This window comes from Tupaia chinensis, unplaced genomic scaffold, assembly GCF_000334495.1.
Source record: "Tupaia chinensis unplaced genomic scaffold, TupChi_1.0 Scaffold000117_2, whole genome shotgun sequence".
Classification (NCBI taxonomy): Eukaryota; Metazoa; Chordata; class Mammalia; order Scandentia; family Tupaiidae; genus Tupaia; species Tupaia belangeri.
Genome location: NW_006159583.1, coordinates 3,126,503 through 3,143,661, shown reverse-complemented (window position 1 = coordinate 3,143,661; position 17,159 = coordinate 3,126,503). Strand labels below are relative to the sequence as shown.

General features: G+C 39.1%; 1 protein-coding gene across 2 annotated transcripts in view; it reads left to right on the top strand.

Annotated features, from left to right (window-relative positions):
- Window positions 1–426: 426 nt before the first annotated feature.
- The window catches only part of SAMD3 (sterile alpha motif domain containing 3), a 60,673-nt gene continuing 43,940 nt past the window's right edge, over window positions 427–17,159 (top strand). The window contains exons 1-5 of one of the 2 annotated variants that reach the window (XM_027770255.1): window positions 427–515; window positions 742–841; window positions 1,625–1,814; window positions 4,788–4,793; window positions 6,537–6,644. In XM_027770255.1, the coding sequence (XP_027626056.1) occupies window positions 489–515; window positions 742–841; window positions 1,625–1,814; window positions 4,788–4,793; window positions 6,537–6,644 (431 nt within the window). In that variant the 5' untranslated portion in view covers window positions 427–488. Of the gene's footprint in view, window positions 516–741; window positions 842–1,624; window positions 1,815–2,322; window positions 2,507–4,787; window positions 4,794–6,536; window positions 6,645–17,159 lie in introns of those variants that run through there. The other variant, XM_027770254.1, reaches the window with a different exon arrangement.

The window sequence follows — 17,159 nt, the reverse complement described above, 5'->3', positions numbered from 1 at the left end:
AACTAACATACTTACTTCCCAATTTTGAATTTGCCCAACTAAATCAAAAAGTTTTCAATTAACATGCTAGTTTATCCTAATTATCTTACCAATCATAAAGGTGTTCAATAAAGTTCTAGAATGGCATAGAATATGTAAGAGAATCATTGGAAAGAAGGAAAGAAACATTCAGATCATCCTGAGAAATTTGGTTCCTACACCTTTCTTTTTCTAAACCAAAGCAGTAAGAAGTTACTAGTTCTCTCTCCTAGCTCGGAGCAGCAAGGGGTTAACCAGACTTGGTCTACTAAGTATCTTTGTCAAGCTTTTATCTGATCTATACTTTTTTCCTCTGTGCCTACCTCTTTTGTAAATGTCAACCACTTCCTGATGAGCCTGGTCGTGGTGAATTTCACACCTTTCTTTTCTTTGTGAAGAAACCTGGGTGTTAATGGTACAGGATTGGGTACCATTGTACATCTTTGGCTGTCTGTTAGTAAAGCTGAGGGATGCCTGTGGAAAAACAGCAAGAGAAGGTGAAGAAATTTAAAAACTGAGATTAGGAAATTGGCTAAAATAGATCTCATTTTTTAAATGAATGTTTATTAGCAACTTTCCTTTGTGTATTATAAAAACAGTAATTTTTTTAAAAGTTAACATTAAGAACCTAAAAGAGGACTGAGCTGGTTTGTTTTTGTTTTTGTTTAAGTAAAGAACAGTCAGAAAGAGAACCTAAACCTTCCCTGACTTTTTATTCTACAGGTGTATTTACACAAGACAGCGATGGAAACTTGGTCAGTTGACCAGGTCTGCAGTTGGTTGATGGAGAAAAACTTAGGAGAGCTAGTGCACAGGTTTCAAGGTGAGCTCTTTACACTTCCAAAAAAATGTTAACTAAGCAGTCTAGTACTCTATGTGTCCTCTGCTTTGAAAATAACTTTTGTTGTTAAATGTCTGTGTGCTTGTAAATGTGGATGTGGAGTAGCTGCAGTAGACAACTTTTTATTTCTTTATAGGTTGTAGCAGTTTCCATTTAACCATGGATAAATGTATTTCAGGAACTCAAAGTCTAACAGCTATTTAAAATACATATTTGATATATACATTGTATATTGCTTTTGTCCTTGTAGCATGCAGTATGTGTTTTGTGCAGTGTTGGATTTACAAGTATTGAATAGTGTCTAGGAAGGATTACTAAGAATAATTTCTCAAGATTTTTTTCTCCTTATATAAACAATCCCCCTTAGAATTAGAATGGGGAAGGGCATTAATGTGGAAATAAACAGTTTTCATTTTCTCCATGTTTTAGTACTTCTTAAAGAGTAGATATTGATTTAGAATTATGTAATCCTCAGAGTTCTTCGAAAGAATTGAAAAAGGTCATGGAAATGGAATTAAAATGTGAATTCAATTTCGTTCAAAATTTTTAAAAATCTATGCACGGTTTTTTCATAATATACATTTTTTATGAACTTTCAGAAGACCTCTTGTAATGATTTATAAGAATATAGATCCTGTCACAACCACAGAGGATAAGTTTAAATGATTCTTTTAAGACCAGAAATCATTTTACCTGATCAGAATGTCTGCATTGTACAGTGGTCTGCAAGAAGCCATATGAAATAATATTTATCATTTTTTCCAGAGGAAGAAGTAAGTGGGGCTGCTCTTCTAGCACTTAATGATCGGATGGTTCAACAGCTGGTAAAGAAAATTGGGCATCAGGCTGTTCTGATGGATTTAATTAAAAAATATAAGCAGAATAGTCAAGGGTCGAAGTCACCTGGAAGCCCCAGAGAGGCAGCCCCGGTCCTGCACACAGAAGCACCCTCTGAGTGAGTTCATTCATGAGTGGCCTTGTTTTTGATTCCAGCTTTCCTAAGAACAGATATCGCCTGATGTTTGAAGGTCAAGGCTTGTTGAAAATTGTGACCTTTTTCAGCTAGATTGTGGAAGGGCATTAATGTGGAAATAAACAGTTTTCATTTTCTCCATGTTTTAGTACTTCTTAAAGAGTAGATATTGATTTAGAATTATGTAATCCTCAGAGTTCTTCGAAAGAATTGAAAAAGGTCATGGAAATGGAATTAAAATGTGAATTCAATTTCGTTCAAAATTTTTAAAAATCTATGCACGGTTTTTTCATAATATACATTTTTATGAACTTTCAGAAGACCTCTTGTAATGATTTATAAGAATATAGATCCTGTCACAACCACAGAGGATAAGTTTAAATGATTCTTTTAAGACCAGAAATCATTTTACCTGATCAGAATGTCTGCATTGTACAGTGGTCTGCAAGAAGCCATATGAAATAATATTTATCATTTTTTCCAGAGGAAGAAGTAAGTGGGGCTGCTCTTCTAGCACTTAATGATCGGATGGTTCAACAGCTGGTAAAGAAAATTGGGCATCAGGCTGTTCTGATGGATTTAATTAAAAAATATAAGCAGAATAGTCAAGGGTCGAAGTCACCTGGAAGCCCCAGAGAGGCAGCCCCGGTCCTGCACACAGAAGCACCCTCTGAGTGAGTTCATTCATGAGTGGCCTTGTTTTTGATTCCAGCTTTCCTAAGAACAGATATCGCCTGATGTTTGAAGGTCAAGGCTTGTTGAAAATTGTGACCTTTTTCAGCTAGATTGTGTGTAGAATTATTTCTACTATTTGAGCAAGGGAAATGCTTTGCAAACTTTCATGAATCAAGATGCATTTTATTCTATTCACCACTTTCTAAACATTGATTCCAGTAATTAGGGAGTTTTATAGGCAAGGAGTATATAAAATGCTGTGGAACAAGTGGTCAAAATGTACATGTAATAAAAATGGAAACAGACTCCTGTAACTCAGGTTTTAAATTAGGATTTGGGAAAATCATCTTTAGCTGTTCCTTTGCTTTTCCTAAAACTACTTATTTATTTCTGTATTTATTTATTTGCCCAAGATTTCTTATAGTACCTAATTTATGCATTCGCTAGAGACTAGCACAATATAATTTGCTAAATACTTTTACAATGAGTCGTTTTCAATTATTTAAGGTATCTTTAGAATAATGAATGCTATGACAGCATTTTACAAAAATGAAGAAGAATTTATGGTGGCAAATAAAGCCCTGAGGTTCAGAGATGATTTTATTAGTTTGCTTTTTTATCATGGGCTTTTAAATAAAAAGAATAATAACAGAATTTATGAAAGTAAAGATTTTGTTTTATAAATCTATTCCCCAGTATCATTTGATTTTTCCACAGGCAAGACTATTTGTAATACTTCTAAGATTAAGTAATTATTTACTGCAGACCAATTACTTATTAATTTCCAAAGATAATAATGTGTGATGAAATTTATTCTATTTTTTTACTTTCCTTTTGAGATTAGATCTTTAATCACACAGATTTCTTGCTTCTCCTTGATAAGCAATATAGTGTTAGAGAGAGACCTAAGTGATTTGATGTCTAAAATACCTAGCTATTTGGGACATTGGAGGGGTGCAGGTAACCTTCAAGGAATGATCTATGGTTGGCCTGGAAATTCTACCAACTGATTTATTGGAAGGATTTCTCCTAAAATTGTATTGCTATAACTACATAAAAAACACTGTCAGACATGGTACTTTTGATAAAGATCCCATTACAAGCTTTTACTCCTTTCCAGCAAAAAAGGGGCAGGAAAACCTCAAAGAGAACTTGAAATAATTTCCAGGTGTTTTAGGATGAGTATGAGTTTTCAGCTGTAAGTCCCATCAGATGACCAAGAGAACCCTGATATTGCTGAAGGCACAGTTTAGAAGAAACAGGCAGCTTTCTTTTCACTGCAAATCAGTTTATGATGATCTCTAGTAAACGAGAACTGGCTGGACAGCCAGGAGGTCTGGGCTTCCCTCCTGGTTCTGTCACTGACTTGGACTGGTTATGCGAAATGTTGCCATTCCTATTTCTTCTGTTCATTGTGGCAAGTAATATGATACCCAACCCCTTGTTAATTCACAGGATGTTAGGAGTCTCTTGATCTTAAGCAAATCTCTTCTCTCTCTCCCAGACCTAATTAGTCCTATGTTAGATATGATGCTTTGTTAACCTGGTTCAGAAAGCTGGTTAGCGTAATGGCTATGTCGCTGGACTCCCATGTAATCAACTGCGGTTGGAGTCCTGGACCCGGTGGCTTAGGAGGAAAAAAGAAGCTAGTTTTAAATGTTGTCCAGACAGGGGATACTGATTGTTTATAAATGGGAGCTTTTAACTCTACCCAGGAAGCAGCTGACTCACTTTAAGGATTGGACTGTCTTGTATTTAGGTTACATTGTTCTGTTGCAAAATCATAATTGCCTCTGAGAAGAAAATGCTTATCACTTATATCTGGTTATATTTGCTTAGTGTCAAGTATATTTGTCAAATACATTGTCACTTGACAAATATATTGTTAATTGGAAATGATAGCAAAGAGAGGCACGAGAATAAACTATTTCATTAAATCCTTTTAGAAATGCCAAATAAAAATAGGAAACTTGATATCAAAAAGAACCCTGAAGCTAGGTATCAAAACAGTTCATTTAAAATTCTTTATGAGGGGCCAGCAAGTAGCATGGCAGTTAAGATGCTGGATTCTCACATGGCAGACTGTGGTTCAAGTTCTGGGCCACTGTACTGAAGCAGAGGTGCGGGTGCCAACTTTAAGATATTTTAAAGCTAAATGATAATATCCTTTCCTTTTTACTTTTAAAGAGATATTATGTTTACATGTATTTATAATTTAAACCTTTTTGTTTTCCTGGAAGTTCATTTTTTTTAAGCAGATGATAAATATATAAACATAAGATACAGGTTAAAATTTCATAAGATACAGGTTAAAATTTCTTGCTTTCTCACTTTCCTTCTCTTTGTCTCTCTGGCCAGTACATATTCCCTATAGTGAACTTTAAAAAAATAATAATAAATTAAATTAAATTAATAATTTAAAAATAAATTTTAAACGTTCTTTATAATATTAACTAGTCATCTAACCCTAGGGATTTGTTTGATGGTTTTTAGTGTTAGACCTTTCAGTTGTAAAATTATGTGAGGAGAGGGGCCAGCAGTGGGCATAATGGCTATGCCGCTGGACTTCCATGTCGTCGACCATAGTTCAAGTCCCAGACCCACTGGCTTAAACTCACGCCGGGCACATGTGGGTGCTTGCCCAATATCCTGAGAGGCGGATGAAGGAGAAGGGATTGTGGTGTGGTCATCCCCCTGGGGGGTGATTTCTTGCTTTCTGTCTCTCTGTCTCTCTCTGTCTTTCTGGCGAGCACACGTGTCCTATAGCAAACACCTCTCCAAAAAAAAAAAAAAAATTATGTGGGTAGATTAAATGAAGCTAAATTCTAAGGTCCCTTCTAAAGAGTATAATGGTATTATACTGTAAAAATATAGATCAGAAATGGTAGACGAGTTTTAACTTGATTGCAAATTCCATTTAATGGCTAATGGTTACATGGTATGTTATTCAAAAAGGCTTTGTAGGATACATCTTGGCAGGATATTTGGCATCGTATTCAGACCTAATCAAATGACAACATGCAATAAGGCAGAGTATTTGCAGTTGCTCTTCGGTTATTATTTTCGCTGAAGCTGATAGAAAAGTCACTGGACAGGAAGTTGGAAAACTGAATTAAGTCCTGGCCCTGCTTGTGTTATTTTCCTTTCTGGACTTCAGTTGCATCACTTAGAAAATGAGGGAGTTTGTGGAGTGTGGTTTAAGATCATGAGATTTTACAGAAAATACAATTATCCCCCAAATGACAGGAAGTAGATGCCAAAAAAAATAAAGATTTTTAACTAAAAAAAAAAAAAAATGTTATCACCATCATTTTATAAAGGAAAGGATTATCTTAACATCATTTAACAATACAACAGAGGGCTAACCCCGTAACCTAGTGGTTAAGGGAGCCTGATCCCTCCCAGCTGATTGCAGTTAGAATCCTGGTTCTGGAGGCTTGAGAGACATGCCAAGTGTACATGCATGCCCCAAATCAAAGGGATAGAGAAATGGAGGAGAAGGGGTGGTGGCATGACCATGCCCCACGGAGACGCTTTCTCCCTCCCTCTCCCTGTTTCACTGTCTCTCTCTAGCGAGCCTCTCTGTCATGTGCCCTCTGTCAACAAAAAACAACAGATCGGGCCCAGCTGCAGTGCTCCACACACTGAGACCATGTGGGAAGACTTGGTTCAATTCCTGGCCCAACCTAAAGTCTCTGTGTAGTGGCATGTGTCTGTAGTCCACCTTCTCAGAAAGCTAAGGCAAGAGGATGGTGACAACGATGCCTTGTTTAAAACAAACAAACAAACAAACAAAATAATTGGTGGAAACAGCGTCTTGAACTGGCATCAACATATCTCCTAGCACTGGGTGAGATGACTCCAGAGGGTCCTTCTTTCCGTTCTGTAGTCGTTGGTCTAATGTGAATATAGATCACATACTATGTGACTATAATGTGGGCTGATCCTTACCCTTAGAGTTCCTGTGAGACCAATGTTCATGGCTCCTGTCGAATTAGCCCTGACCCACCTTTTCTTTCTTGGTTTCAGAGATGAACAGTCCTCCAGTCTAGCCAGACACAGGGAGCAGTTGCCATTTCTCTATCCAACTGAAAACCTGGATAATGGATTCATTGACCAAAGAGTACTGAAGCAGAGGTGGGGGTGCCAACTTTAAGATATTTTAAAGCTAAATGATAATATCCTTTCCTTTTTACTTTTAAAGAGATATTATGTTTAAATGTATTTATAATTTAAACCTTTTTGTTTTCCTGGAAGTTCATTTTTTTTTAGCAGATGATAAATATATTAACATAAGATACAGGTTAAAATTTCTGATCTTTGTACTGGAAAAGTTTTGAAATGATATTATACATCTTTCAAGTATGCACTCTTAAGAAAAAAGATGTCTCTGTCATAAATTTCCCAGGGTTATTAGCAGTAGTCACAAAGGTAGAATTTATTCAGTGAATAATATCCTATAAAATATGAACTTGGTGAAGTCTTTGTTTTCGTTTTAAGTTTCATAGTTGTTACTTTAACTTGACTGTCCTGAATTGAGGCATTGCTGTAGAAAACATTTCCGTTATGTTCCTATAGTGGATATAATGTGGTATAATATTTAAATATATAAGTTACATTGAAACACAGGAAAGCTATAAACTTAGAGAACCACACACAGGAATATGATGCAAAAAACCCTGAGGGTAATTGTCAGTAAGATCTGGCAAAGAAAACATGGAAACTTCTGAAACATTTTGTGCCCAGCCCACCCAAGTGATCCTTGCATCTATCACTCATAATAAATAATGTCTTTAGTGGCTAACAAGCAAATGCTTGTCCTTAAATATACTACATGTTGAGTGTTACTGATCTGAAAATCTGAATGCTCTAAAATCTGGAACTTTGTAAGAGCTGACATGCTGTTAGGGGATGTCTTCATATGATGAGTCACAGTCAAAGACTTCAAGTACAAAATACTGTGTACAAACATCTTGAGACTATGGTTATAAGATATATATAAAACCTAACTAAATTAAATGAATTTTATTTTTAGATGTGGGTCCCATCTCCCAGATTATCTCATTTTGTATTATATGAAAATATTCTGAAATTCAAAAGATTCCAAAATCTAAAACACTTCTAGTCCCAATCTGTTTAGGTAAGAGATACTCAACTTGGGGGGCCCCCAGGTGACGTGGTGGTTAAGGTGCTGGACTCCCATATGGCTGACCATGGTCTGAGTCCTGGACCTGGCAGCTTGCTTTCTCACTTTCTCTTTCTCTCTGTTCAAATTAAAAAAATAATGATGATAATGAATGAAATTGTCATTGATTGGGGAGACTGTCAGCTTGCACAGAGCCAATACTCAGGCAATAGCCAAGTGAGGCTGTGTTTTTTTTTTTTTTTTTTTTTCCAGTTGGCACAAATTTTTTACATTATTATTTCATTTCCTCATTTAGCAGTCCTGAAAGGTATTATTTTCCCATTTTTTTTTTTTTTAATGAATAGACATTTAGAGAAGTCAAGGTTTTCTGAACAGGCCCTTGTCATCTCAGAACAGGGTCCACTACCATCAAGGCAAGAGCCCAGGGAACTGAGGACAATGGCCTTAGACCTGGACGTGAGAGGTCTGAGCAGCCAGGGCTTGCAGGGACGTGCAGCGCCTTTAATGAGGGCCTCTTGCAAATGTGCTTTGTGCTCCCTTTCCTCTTTCTCTCTCTACTGCCTTCAACCCTGTGTCTCTCCCTGAGATCAAAGGCCTCAGTTCCTCAAGATCTCCCATCTTCCTCACGCCATTGACTCAGAGTAGAGAGCACGGAGGTTAAAGAAGAGGTGTAGGAGGGAAATAGGTTTTCTTGGTCATCCTGGTCTGGACTATTATCCAGAAAATGTAAAAACATGTTGAAAGTAGCTTTTTTTCCCTCCTCCTCCTGCTCACGGGTGCTTGTTGATTACCAGGGCTTGCCATCAATGTTGCTCTAGATGTATGGAGTAAGCCAAGAGTTTCTCAGTTACCTCTTCCAACACGAACCTACTAAATGCAGACAGTTGCTTGCACACTGGAGAAGTGTGAGTTAATAGGAGAAAGACAACTAATTCCAGTGGTATCTACTTAGTACCACTCTGTCTCAGTATCCTCATCTGCAAAGCAGTAGTAGTAATACTTTCCAAGATGCTCTTGTGAGTGTTGAAAATACCAGCTGTGTGCTGAGTGGAGTGGAAGAACATGGAAGGTGCTCTCTGTACCTGGGTCTCCACCTGCTCTAGAGTCCTCTGCCCTCCTTAGACTTCTTTCCTCTTCCCTGCCTGCTGTGAGTGGGAGATGAGGATATAACCATCGATGCGTGCCGGCCTTTTCTCTCTCCTAAGCCCTCTGATGACATTCAATGTGTATAATGGTCCTGAAACACTGGCTGAGCAGGTTATTATTCCATTTTTTCACATGATTAGTCAAAAGAACAGCCCCATGCCTCGGAGGCTTTCTCATTACAGATAAAACCTGTCAAAAAGGAAGGAAAACAAACAAACAAACAAACAAACAATAGAACTGGCTTAGAATTGAGAGAAACAGGAGAGTTGGAATCCAGAACCGATACTCCCGTCTTCACCTCTAATTGTAAAATCCCTCCTGGTACTTGAGTATTTTAGCCAACTGCTGCCCATTTCTGTGCACAAGCCCCTCAGAGTCTGAGTGTCTGAAATGGAACACATCGCTCCTGCTTACTGCATATTGGAGTGTAGCAAACAAAAATCCACTCAAACGAAAGACAAGGGGAGGTCATTGTAAGAAATGTCTTCCATAATATCTGAAGGCAGAACATATAAATTCTCTGTGCACCAGGGAATGAAGCTGTCCCTCCTTTTCCTATGAGTCACATAGGCAACATCTCTCTCTCATTTTCTCACCTGTTCCTAGGAGGACAGATTTATTCTAGTTCTCATGGTTCCTCTGCTCCCCTTCAGACCAACTCCAATGGAAATTCTCCCTAAAAGCAACTCTGATCCTCCCAGCAACTGACTCAGTCTTTCTGTGTTTCTCTTTTTCTCTTTCTTTCTTTTTCTTTCTTTTTTTTTAGTATTACTTATTACCTTTATACATTCGGTCATTATACATCATTTAGCTTGTAAAGAGATTTTACCCAACATGATATATGCCACACAACAAACGAGGTGATACTACTATACATGACATCACCAACAGGCAACAAACCATATCTGTGTAACACAAATGCCTTACTTCTCCATATTTTTTCCAAATTTCCCCTTTTGCACTCTTCCCCTCTCCCACTCTCCCTCCACATTGTCCCCAGTGGCTGTAATAATTTTTAATGCTTTTATGTCCTCCAGTCTTTCAGTCTCTGTGGGATAGTGTAGACAATCTATATATGTTAAGTGGAGATATACAATGTCTCTATTTCATATTTTAATTTCTTTTAAAAATATTTATTAGTAGTATTTGTATAACCAATCACTATACATCATTTAGATTGTAGAGAGACTTTATCCAGCATTATATACACCACAGTTCAGCCCAGCTGTGAATACTATACAGATCCTCATCAATAGATAATAAACCATATTTGTGTCCCACAAATATCTTACCTCTCTATTTTCCCCCCAAATTTCCTTTTCTATTGTCTTCCCCTCCCACATTCTCCTTTGACTTTGTCTCTAGAGTTTATAACAATTTTCAGTGCTTTTATGTCCTCCAGTCTTTCAGTCTCCACCATAGAGTGCAAACAGTCAATATATGTTAAGTGGAGATATACAATGTCTCTCTTTCATAGTCTGACTTATTTCACTCAGCAACAAATCTTCCATATTTGTCCACTTTCTATCAAATTCCAGGGCCCTGTTTTTTATGGCTGAATAGTATTCCATGGAGTATACGTGCCAAACTTTTTCAATCCATTCATCGGTTTGTGGATGTTTGGGTTGGTTCTATGTCTTAGCAATGGTGAATAATGCCGCAATAAATATAGCAATGTAAGTACTTTTCTGACTGAATGTTCTCCTGTCCGTAGAATTGCTAGATCAAATAGTAGTTCTATTTGAAAGGTCTATGAGGAACTTTCATATCATTCTCCACAGTGGCTGGATATTGTTCTCCACAGCATCTTGACCGATTTACATTCCCACCAACAATGTATCTAGAAAGCTAAAGGTATTGATATGCAGGGCTTTCATGAAAACATCTGCCTTCAAGAGACAGGGAGGAGTGGAGAACAAGTGCTGGTTGTGGAGTCTCACATTCTGGGTTCAAGCTCTGACTCCTCCGTTTGCCCACCAAGTAGAAACACCCACTTTGTAGTTCATGAGGTCTGAATGAGATGACATATTAAAATACTATACAGATATTACCACATGATACAAGGTGGTAGTCACTAGTCTTGGGATATTAGTTCCTAAAATGAACATATGCTTTCCATTCAGGTTGTTTTCAGGCAAAAAGAAAAAGAAGGCTCTAGAAGCTGGCAGTTCACCTGACGTTAGTTCCTGAAAGATCTCTAGCTGTAGTGAAGACGAGGTGTGTGTTCCAATGAATGAATTGGGTGTCACAAGGAAGCACTAGGATGCTCGGGCACAATGTGGTGATCTTCAGCGACCATGCTCTTTACTGATTGCTTAAATGCCCTTTCTGAGTGGAAAGATTATTAGGTCCCATCTCCTCATTTGAGAAGAGTTTTGTTTTCTGCACCATATATATATATATATATATACACACACACACACACACACACACATACTGCTTGAAACTCTTTGTTTCTCTCCTAATACTTAATATGGCATGAAATCTGATAAAGAGGTCGAGGTTTCCTTTTTTAAAAAAAAATATTTTAATTTGACCTGAGAGGAAGAGAGAGAGAGAGAGAGAGAGAGAAAGTGAAAGTGAGAAAGTAAGCCACCAGGTCCAGGTCTAGAACCGTGGTCAGTCATGTAGGACTCCAGAGCCCTTAACCTCCACACCACCTACAGGCCCCAAAGAGGTTGAGGTTTCCTAAATGTTACTTTTAAAGACACTTTACTTGAACTTAAAGTATGTGTGCAGATGTTTTGCGTTTGCTTTTGGGTATAATTATAAATTAGTCATGGTTTTAGACATATTTAAAAATTTGTGTACGAACCGCCCGCCCCCCCCCCCCCCCCCGTCAGGCTACTGCTATGAAGTGGTGTAGAATGAGCTTATCCTTTGCCTATGCAAATATCAGTGGGTCGTTGACACTTCCACAGTGTTGTTAGCAAGCACTTTCACAAGTGTAAATCGGACAAGGAGTAGTCAGTGGTGTGTGCATTTTGTCCCAGTATATAATAAAGGGAAGGGTCAAGGAAATGTGCTAGCCTAGCCATGGGCCCTTATTGCAAGTTCCAGTTAGGTGTGCGATTAGCCTTCAAAGTTCTCACATGTCTGTGTCCTCTATAGACCAAGAGCTCAAGAGGAGAATGGGAGTTAGCAGGACGGTGAGGGGTTATCTAGGGTCAGTCTTATTTACCTTTGCAGTACCTGACATAGAGTAAGAAACTGACAGATGTTCATTACATCAAAGAATGGGGCCAGCAGGAGGCATAGTGGTTAAGGTGCTAGACTTCCCCATGGTTAACCATGGTTCAAGTCCCAGACTTGGCAACTTGAAACCCATGGTGGGTATATGTGCATGCATGCCCAAAATCCTGAGAGGGATGGGGTAGAAGAGGGGTAAGTATAGATATTAAATCTGGTTAGTTTATGAACTTTGGAGAAGCAGAAAAAGCAAGTAGTAAAATGAGCAGAAGAATTAGTGAATATATGAACCATTCTTTTTTTTTTTTTTTTTTTTTGCTATAGGGCGCATGCACTTGCCAGACAGACAGAGAGAGACAGAGAGACAGAAAGTGAGAAATCACCCCCCAGAGGAGATGGTCACGCCACAATCCCTTCTCCTCCATTCTCCTCTCGGGATCTTGGGCATACTTGCACATGCGCCTGGTGTGAGTTTAAGCCACCAGGTCCGGGACTCGAACCGTGGTCGACTACATGGGAGTCCAGAGACATAGCCATTATGCTAACTGCTGGTCCCTATATGAACCATTCTTAATGCCTGGCACATAGTAGGAGCTCATAAATTCTAGCTACTACTGGGACCAGCATATGGCATAATGGTTATGTCACAGAACTCCTACATAGTCAATCACGGTTTAAGTCCTGGACCCAGCAGCTTGAAACTAGTGCCAGGACGTGTGTGTGTGTGCTCAAAACCCAATAGGAGAATGGAGGAGAAGGGATTATGACGTGGCCATTTCCCCGTGATTTCTTGCTTTCCATCTCTCTTTTCACTAGTGAGCACATGCATCCTGTAGAAAAAAATCTCTCTAAAAAAATAATAAAATAAAAATAAATTTTTAACTACTAATATTTTTAGATTTGGCAAGTCCTCATGACACAGAATACAGAGAGAATCAAGAAAATTTGGTCTCAATGCTAACAAGCGGCCCCAAAGTAGAAGCAGCAGGATTGCACTGGGAAGTGTTCCCAGGGCTCAGGCTCCAGACAAGGGAGAGAGAGATGCTTCCATCCTCCAAAAGGCCCAACTATCAGTTGATTGTTGTTACAGAAAACAAAACAGAAACATGTCCTATGAACCTGCATGTACTGTGATGGGGTGTGGGCAGGGGATCTTCAAGAACTTGAGCAATGAACCCAGGTACCACTGAGAGACACATCAGAGACAACGCAGCTGACCAACTGTCACGTTTCGATGCTGACTCTCAGATCAGTGGGGCAATAAGGGTCTCAGAGTGAAATGCAGGCTCCCACCATTTCCTAGCACATGGGTGCAGGGAACCACACTAACGCTCTGTGTTTCGGAAGCATGTGCTGCATACTTACTCCATGCCTTGATTAGAGATTCCCAGTGAACAGTAACGTGATCGAGACTATGAGGAGGCATGCAGTAAGAAAACTCACTTAACTTTGTTTAACACAGAACTGTCTATATGTCCTATCTGTTAACATTATAGAAGACACTTTAGGAAATCTGGAAATCTTGATTTCAAAATTTCTTACCTAAGTCAGGATTTATTCATTCATTCCTTCAGTGTGTAACTATTTAAGTGCTTATTACGTGCTAGGCACTGCAGCAGGCACTAGGATGCAGTAGAGAGTAAAGTCTCCCACTTCACAGAGCTCACATTCTAATGGAGGAGGAAATGGAAAATAAATAGAAGATTAAATTGTTCAAATGTTATGAAAATTAATCATTCGAAACAGAGGCGGGGGGGACAGAGAGTGAAAGGTGTGAGCAGGTACACGTATGTGTCAATGTTCAATGGGGTTCTGCTTCAGATGAGGTTTTCAGGGAGGTCCTTCAGCTTCAACCATGTGACATTTGAGCCAAGACCCAAGTGAAGTGAGAATATTGGCTCACTCACTACAATCAAACTTTCCTTCAGTGCAAGATACAAACAGGAATTGCAGAATCAGCAGAAATCAGGCTGACTTGACTGAGAAGTAATACTCTGGCCGTTCCCATTAAATTTCTTGTAAAGTCTTTGCAGAGATCCACAGTAAGCTTCCTTTTTAATCTACTTTTTCTCTTTTGTTGAGTCCCGGTTACTAAATACATATATTGAATGGGGTGTTATTTAGAAATGGGATGTATATTTTGATGAACTGGACTGGGGAGAAATGTTTACACATTGAAATGTTCACTTTGTAAGCTAAATAATGTGATTGAATGTATATTAAAAATTAAAATAAATAAATAAAAATAAAAAAAGAAAGCACTTTGAAATATGCATAAGGTGTTATGAAAATACAAGGTATATCAATTACTCTGCTAATAATCGTGACATGGCTTTCAGACATTTCCATGCAGTTTGGAAAATAAAGTATTTTTTTTTTATTGAAAGACAAAGAAAAAAGAAAGCAAGAAGGAAAGAAAAGAAATGGGATGGATAGAGGACAATTTAGTTCTTGCCTTGGGGATCTCAGAGTCTAGCAGAGGCTAATGGACAGAATAGATACATAAGTGCTTAACTGCAACTCTGAGAAAAACATGCAGAAATAGAAATGCACAAGTCCCCAAGTAGCACAGAGGGAGGGAAGCGGGCATTACATAGCCTTTGGGGAAAGCTTTAAAAATACTCAGGGAAGATTTTAAAAGATGATTAGAAAATTCATCTGAAAGAAAATGGGACAGAAGAGAACCTTTCCAGTATATGCAAAGGTGCAAATGCTTATAACACAACTTTGGAGTATTTGGGGACTGTGAGAGACAGAGGCAGAGGAAATGGAGTTTCTGTAAACTGTGAGAGAGGTAAGGAGGTGACTCCTAAGCTATGCTAACGAGTAGGGCAGTATTTCTGATCTTCGACCGCACATTAGATTCACCTGGGAAACGTAAAAGAAGAAATACCAATGCCTTAGACCTTGTACTTCTCACATTCTTTTCTTTTTAGAGAGGTTTTTTATGCTATAGGGTGCGTGCGCTCACCAGACAGACAGACAGAAAGCAAGAAATCACCCCCCAGGGGGGATGGCCACGCCACAATCCCTTCTCCTCCGTTCTCCTCTCAGGATCTTGGGCATGCACGTACATGCGCCCGGCGTGAGTTTTAGGCCACCGGGTCCGGGACGCAAACTGCGGTTCGACTACATGGGAGTCCAGCGACATAGCCATTACGCTAAACTAACTGCTGATCCCGTACTTCTCACATTCTCATGCACTTAAAACTCACTCAGGAATCTTGGTAAAATGCAAATTCTGATTTAGGTGGTCAGGAACAGGGCCTGGGATTCTGCCAGCACTATTCTAGGACACTTTGAGTAACTAGGCAATAGACCAATGAGGATTTCTGGGGGTGGGGGCTGTGCACCACTTTTTTTTTTTTAAAGTTTCACAAATAATTTTTATGTTCAGTGAGAACAGAGAAATGCTGCTATAGGTGATAGGAAGTAATTAAAGAGATCGAAGCAGTCAAGTGATTTGATGAGGCATATGTCGTTTTCGTCCCTTACTGTGTGGCAGTAGAGAACCGACTAGAGAAAAGTGAGATGAGCAAGACTTACAAAGATGCTAGACTAATGTCCACATAAGAAATGGTCAGGTCTGAAGTAAGCTGGCGGTAATGGACATAGAAGGGTACTTACATATAAAATCAGAACTTGCTGGTCCTGTTAATAGGTGAGAGGGAGGGTTGGCTAGGTGGTAAATTTTCCCTTGTATTTCCTAAATGAGACAGCACATATGACAACAGCACTCTGAAGGATTGTCCGTGGGCTCACTCAGTAGAACTTAGTGGGATGGAAAACTAGAGAGTCTGATAAAGCAAGGGCTTCTCCTCTTCTCTCTACATACTAATACTGCATACAAATAAACACCCAACAGGGAGTCAGAGGAACAAAAGTTCAGTAACATAAACTCTCAATGAGAGGACCTCACCATTTTTGTTTGAAGGCCAATTTTCTATTGGATCGTCAGAAAAGTCATGATGTATGGGACCAGCAGTTAGCATAATGGCTATGTCGTTGGACTACCATGTAGTAGACTATGGTTCACGTCCCAGACTCAGTGGCTTAAAACTCACGCCAGGCACATGTGCGTGTGTGCCCAAGATCCCTAGAGGAGAATGGAGGAGAAGGGATTGCAGTGTGGCCATCCCCCCTGGGGGGTGATTTCTCGCTTTCTGTCTCTCTGTCTCTCTCTGTCTGTCTGGTGAGCGCACGTGCCATATAGCTAAAACCTCAAAAAAAAAAGAAAAAAAGAAAGAAAGAAAGAAGAAAGAAAGAAAAATCATGATGTATTTTTCTATGCAAAAATGCGCCAATGGTGTGATACATTCAGCTACTCAATGTGCTTGCCCTCTGTGATAATTGGTGATAAACTGGGTTATTTGTATCCTTACAAGTGGAAGACTTGAATTATTCTGAAGCTGCCTCATGGAGGGACAGGAAAACCACAGATGAGGAAACACGGGGTTGGAAAAGACCAAGTTATTGAAGGTTTTCCAGAGGAGATATATAAAACTGGCATCTGGACCAGATGTGAATAGGGACCTTTCTACTCCACTTCCGCTCCCTCAAAAAAAAAGTTTTAAAGGTGCTGTGAGGACATATGCTGTTTTCTGTGAGGTCAGGATACAAAGCCTGGGTGGATGAAAAGAAAATCTGCCCCCGATCCATTCAACCCTAACCCAATAGATTTTAATACATTCGAACTACAAAAGAGTAGCACTGAACCATTTTGCAGCAACTGAGTAGGTCATGTCTTATCGCTTTTTCTTATGTATGAATGAAGAAGACAAAAGAAAAGGAGGGACCCTGATGTAATGGCCCTGTGAGACCTGTTTATGGGAATGCCATTGTAGTAAGTGTTAATACTGAAGAAAAATGCTACATTTCAGGAACATTGCGTTTTTTCAAAACCAGGAAGACTAGCACAATAGAAGAATATAGGAAATTTATTTGCTTTTTCTTCTTTTCTTGACTTGTAAGGGCCTCAAAGACCTCTGAGCCCTTGAAAATCATGCTAGCAACCAAGAACACCGGTGGGCGGGGGAGGTTGAGAGGTGTCTGTCTGTCTATGCCGTACTGTAGTGCCTGACACTGTTCACATCACCCCTCTCCTTTGCACTTGACTATGTGTTCATACATGCATTTCAGAAACTACATTCCTCTACAGGTCTCATAGATTG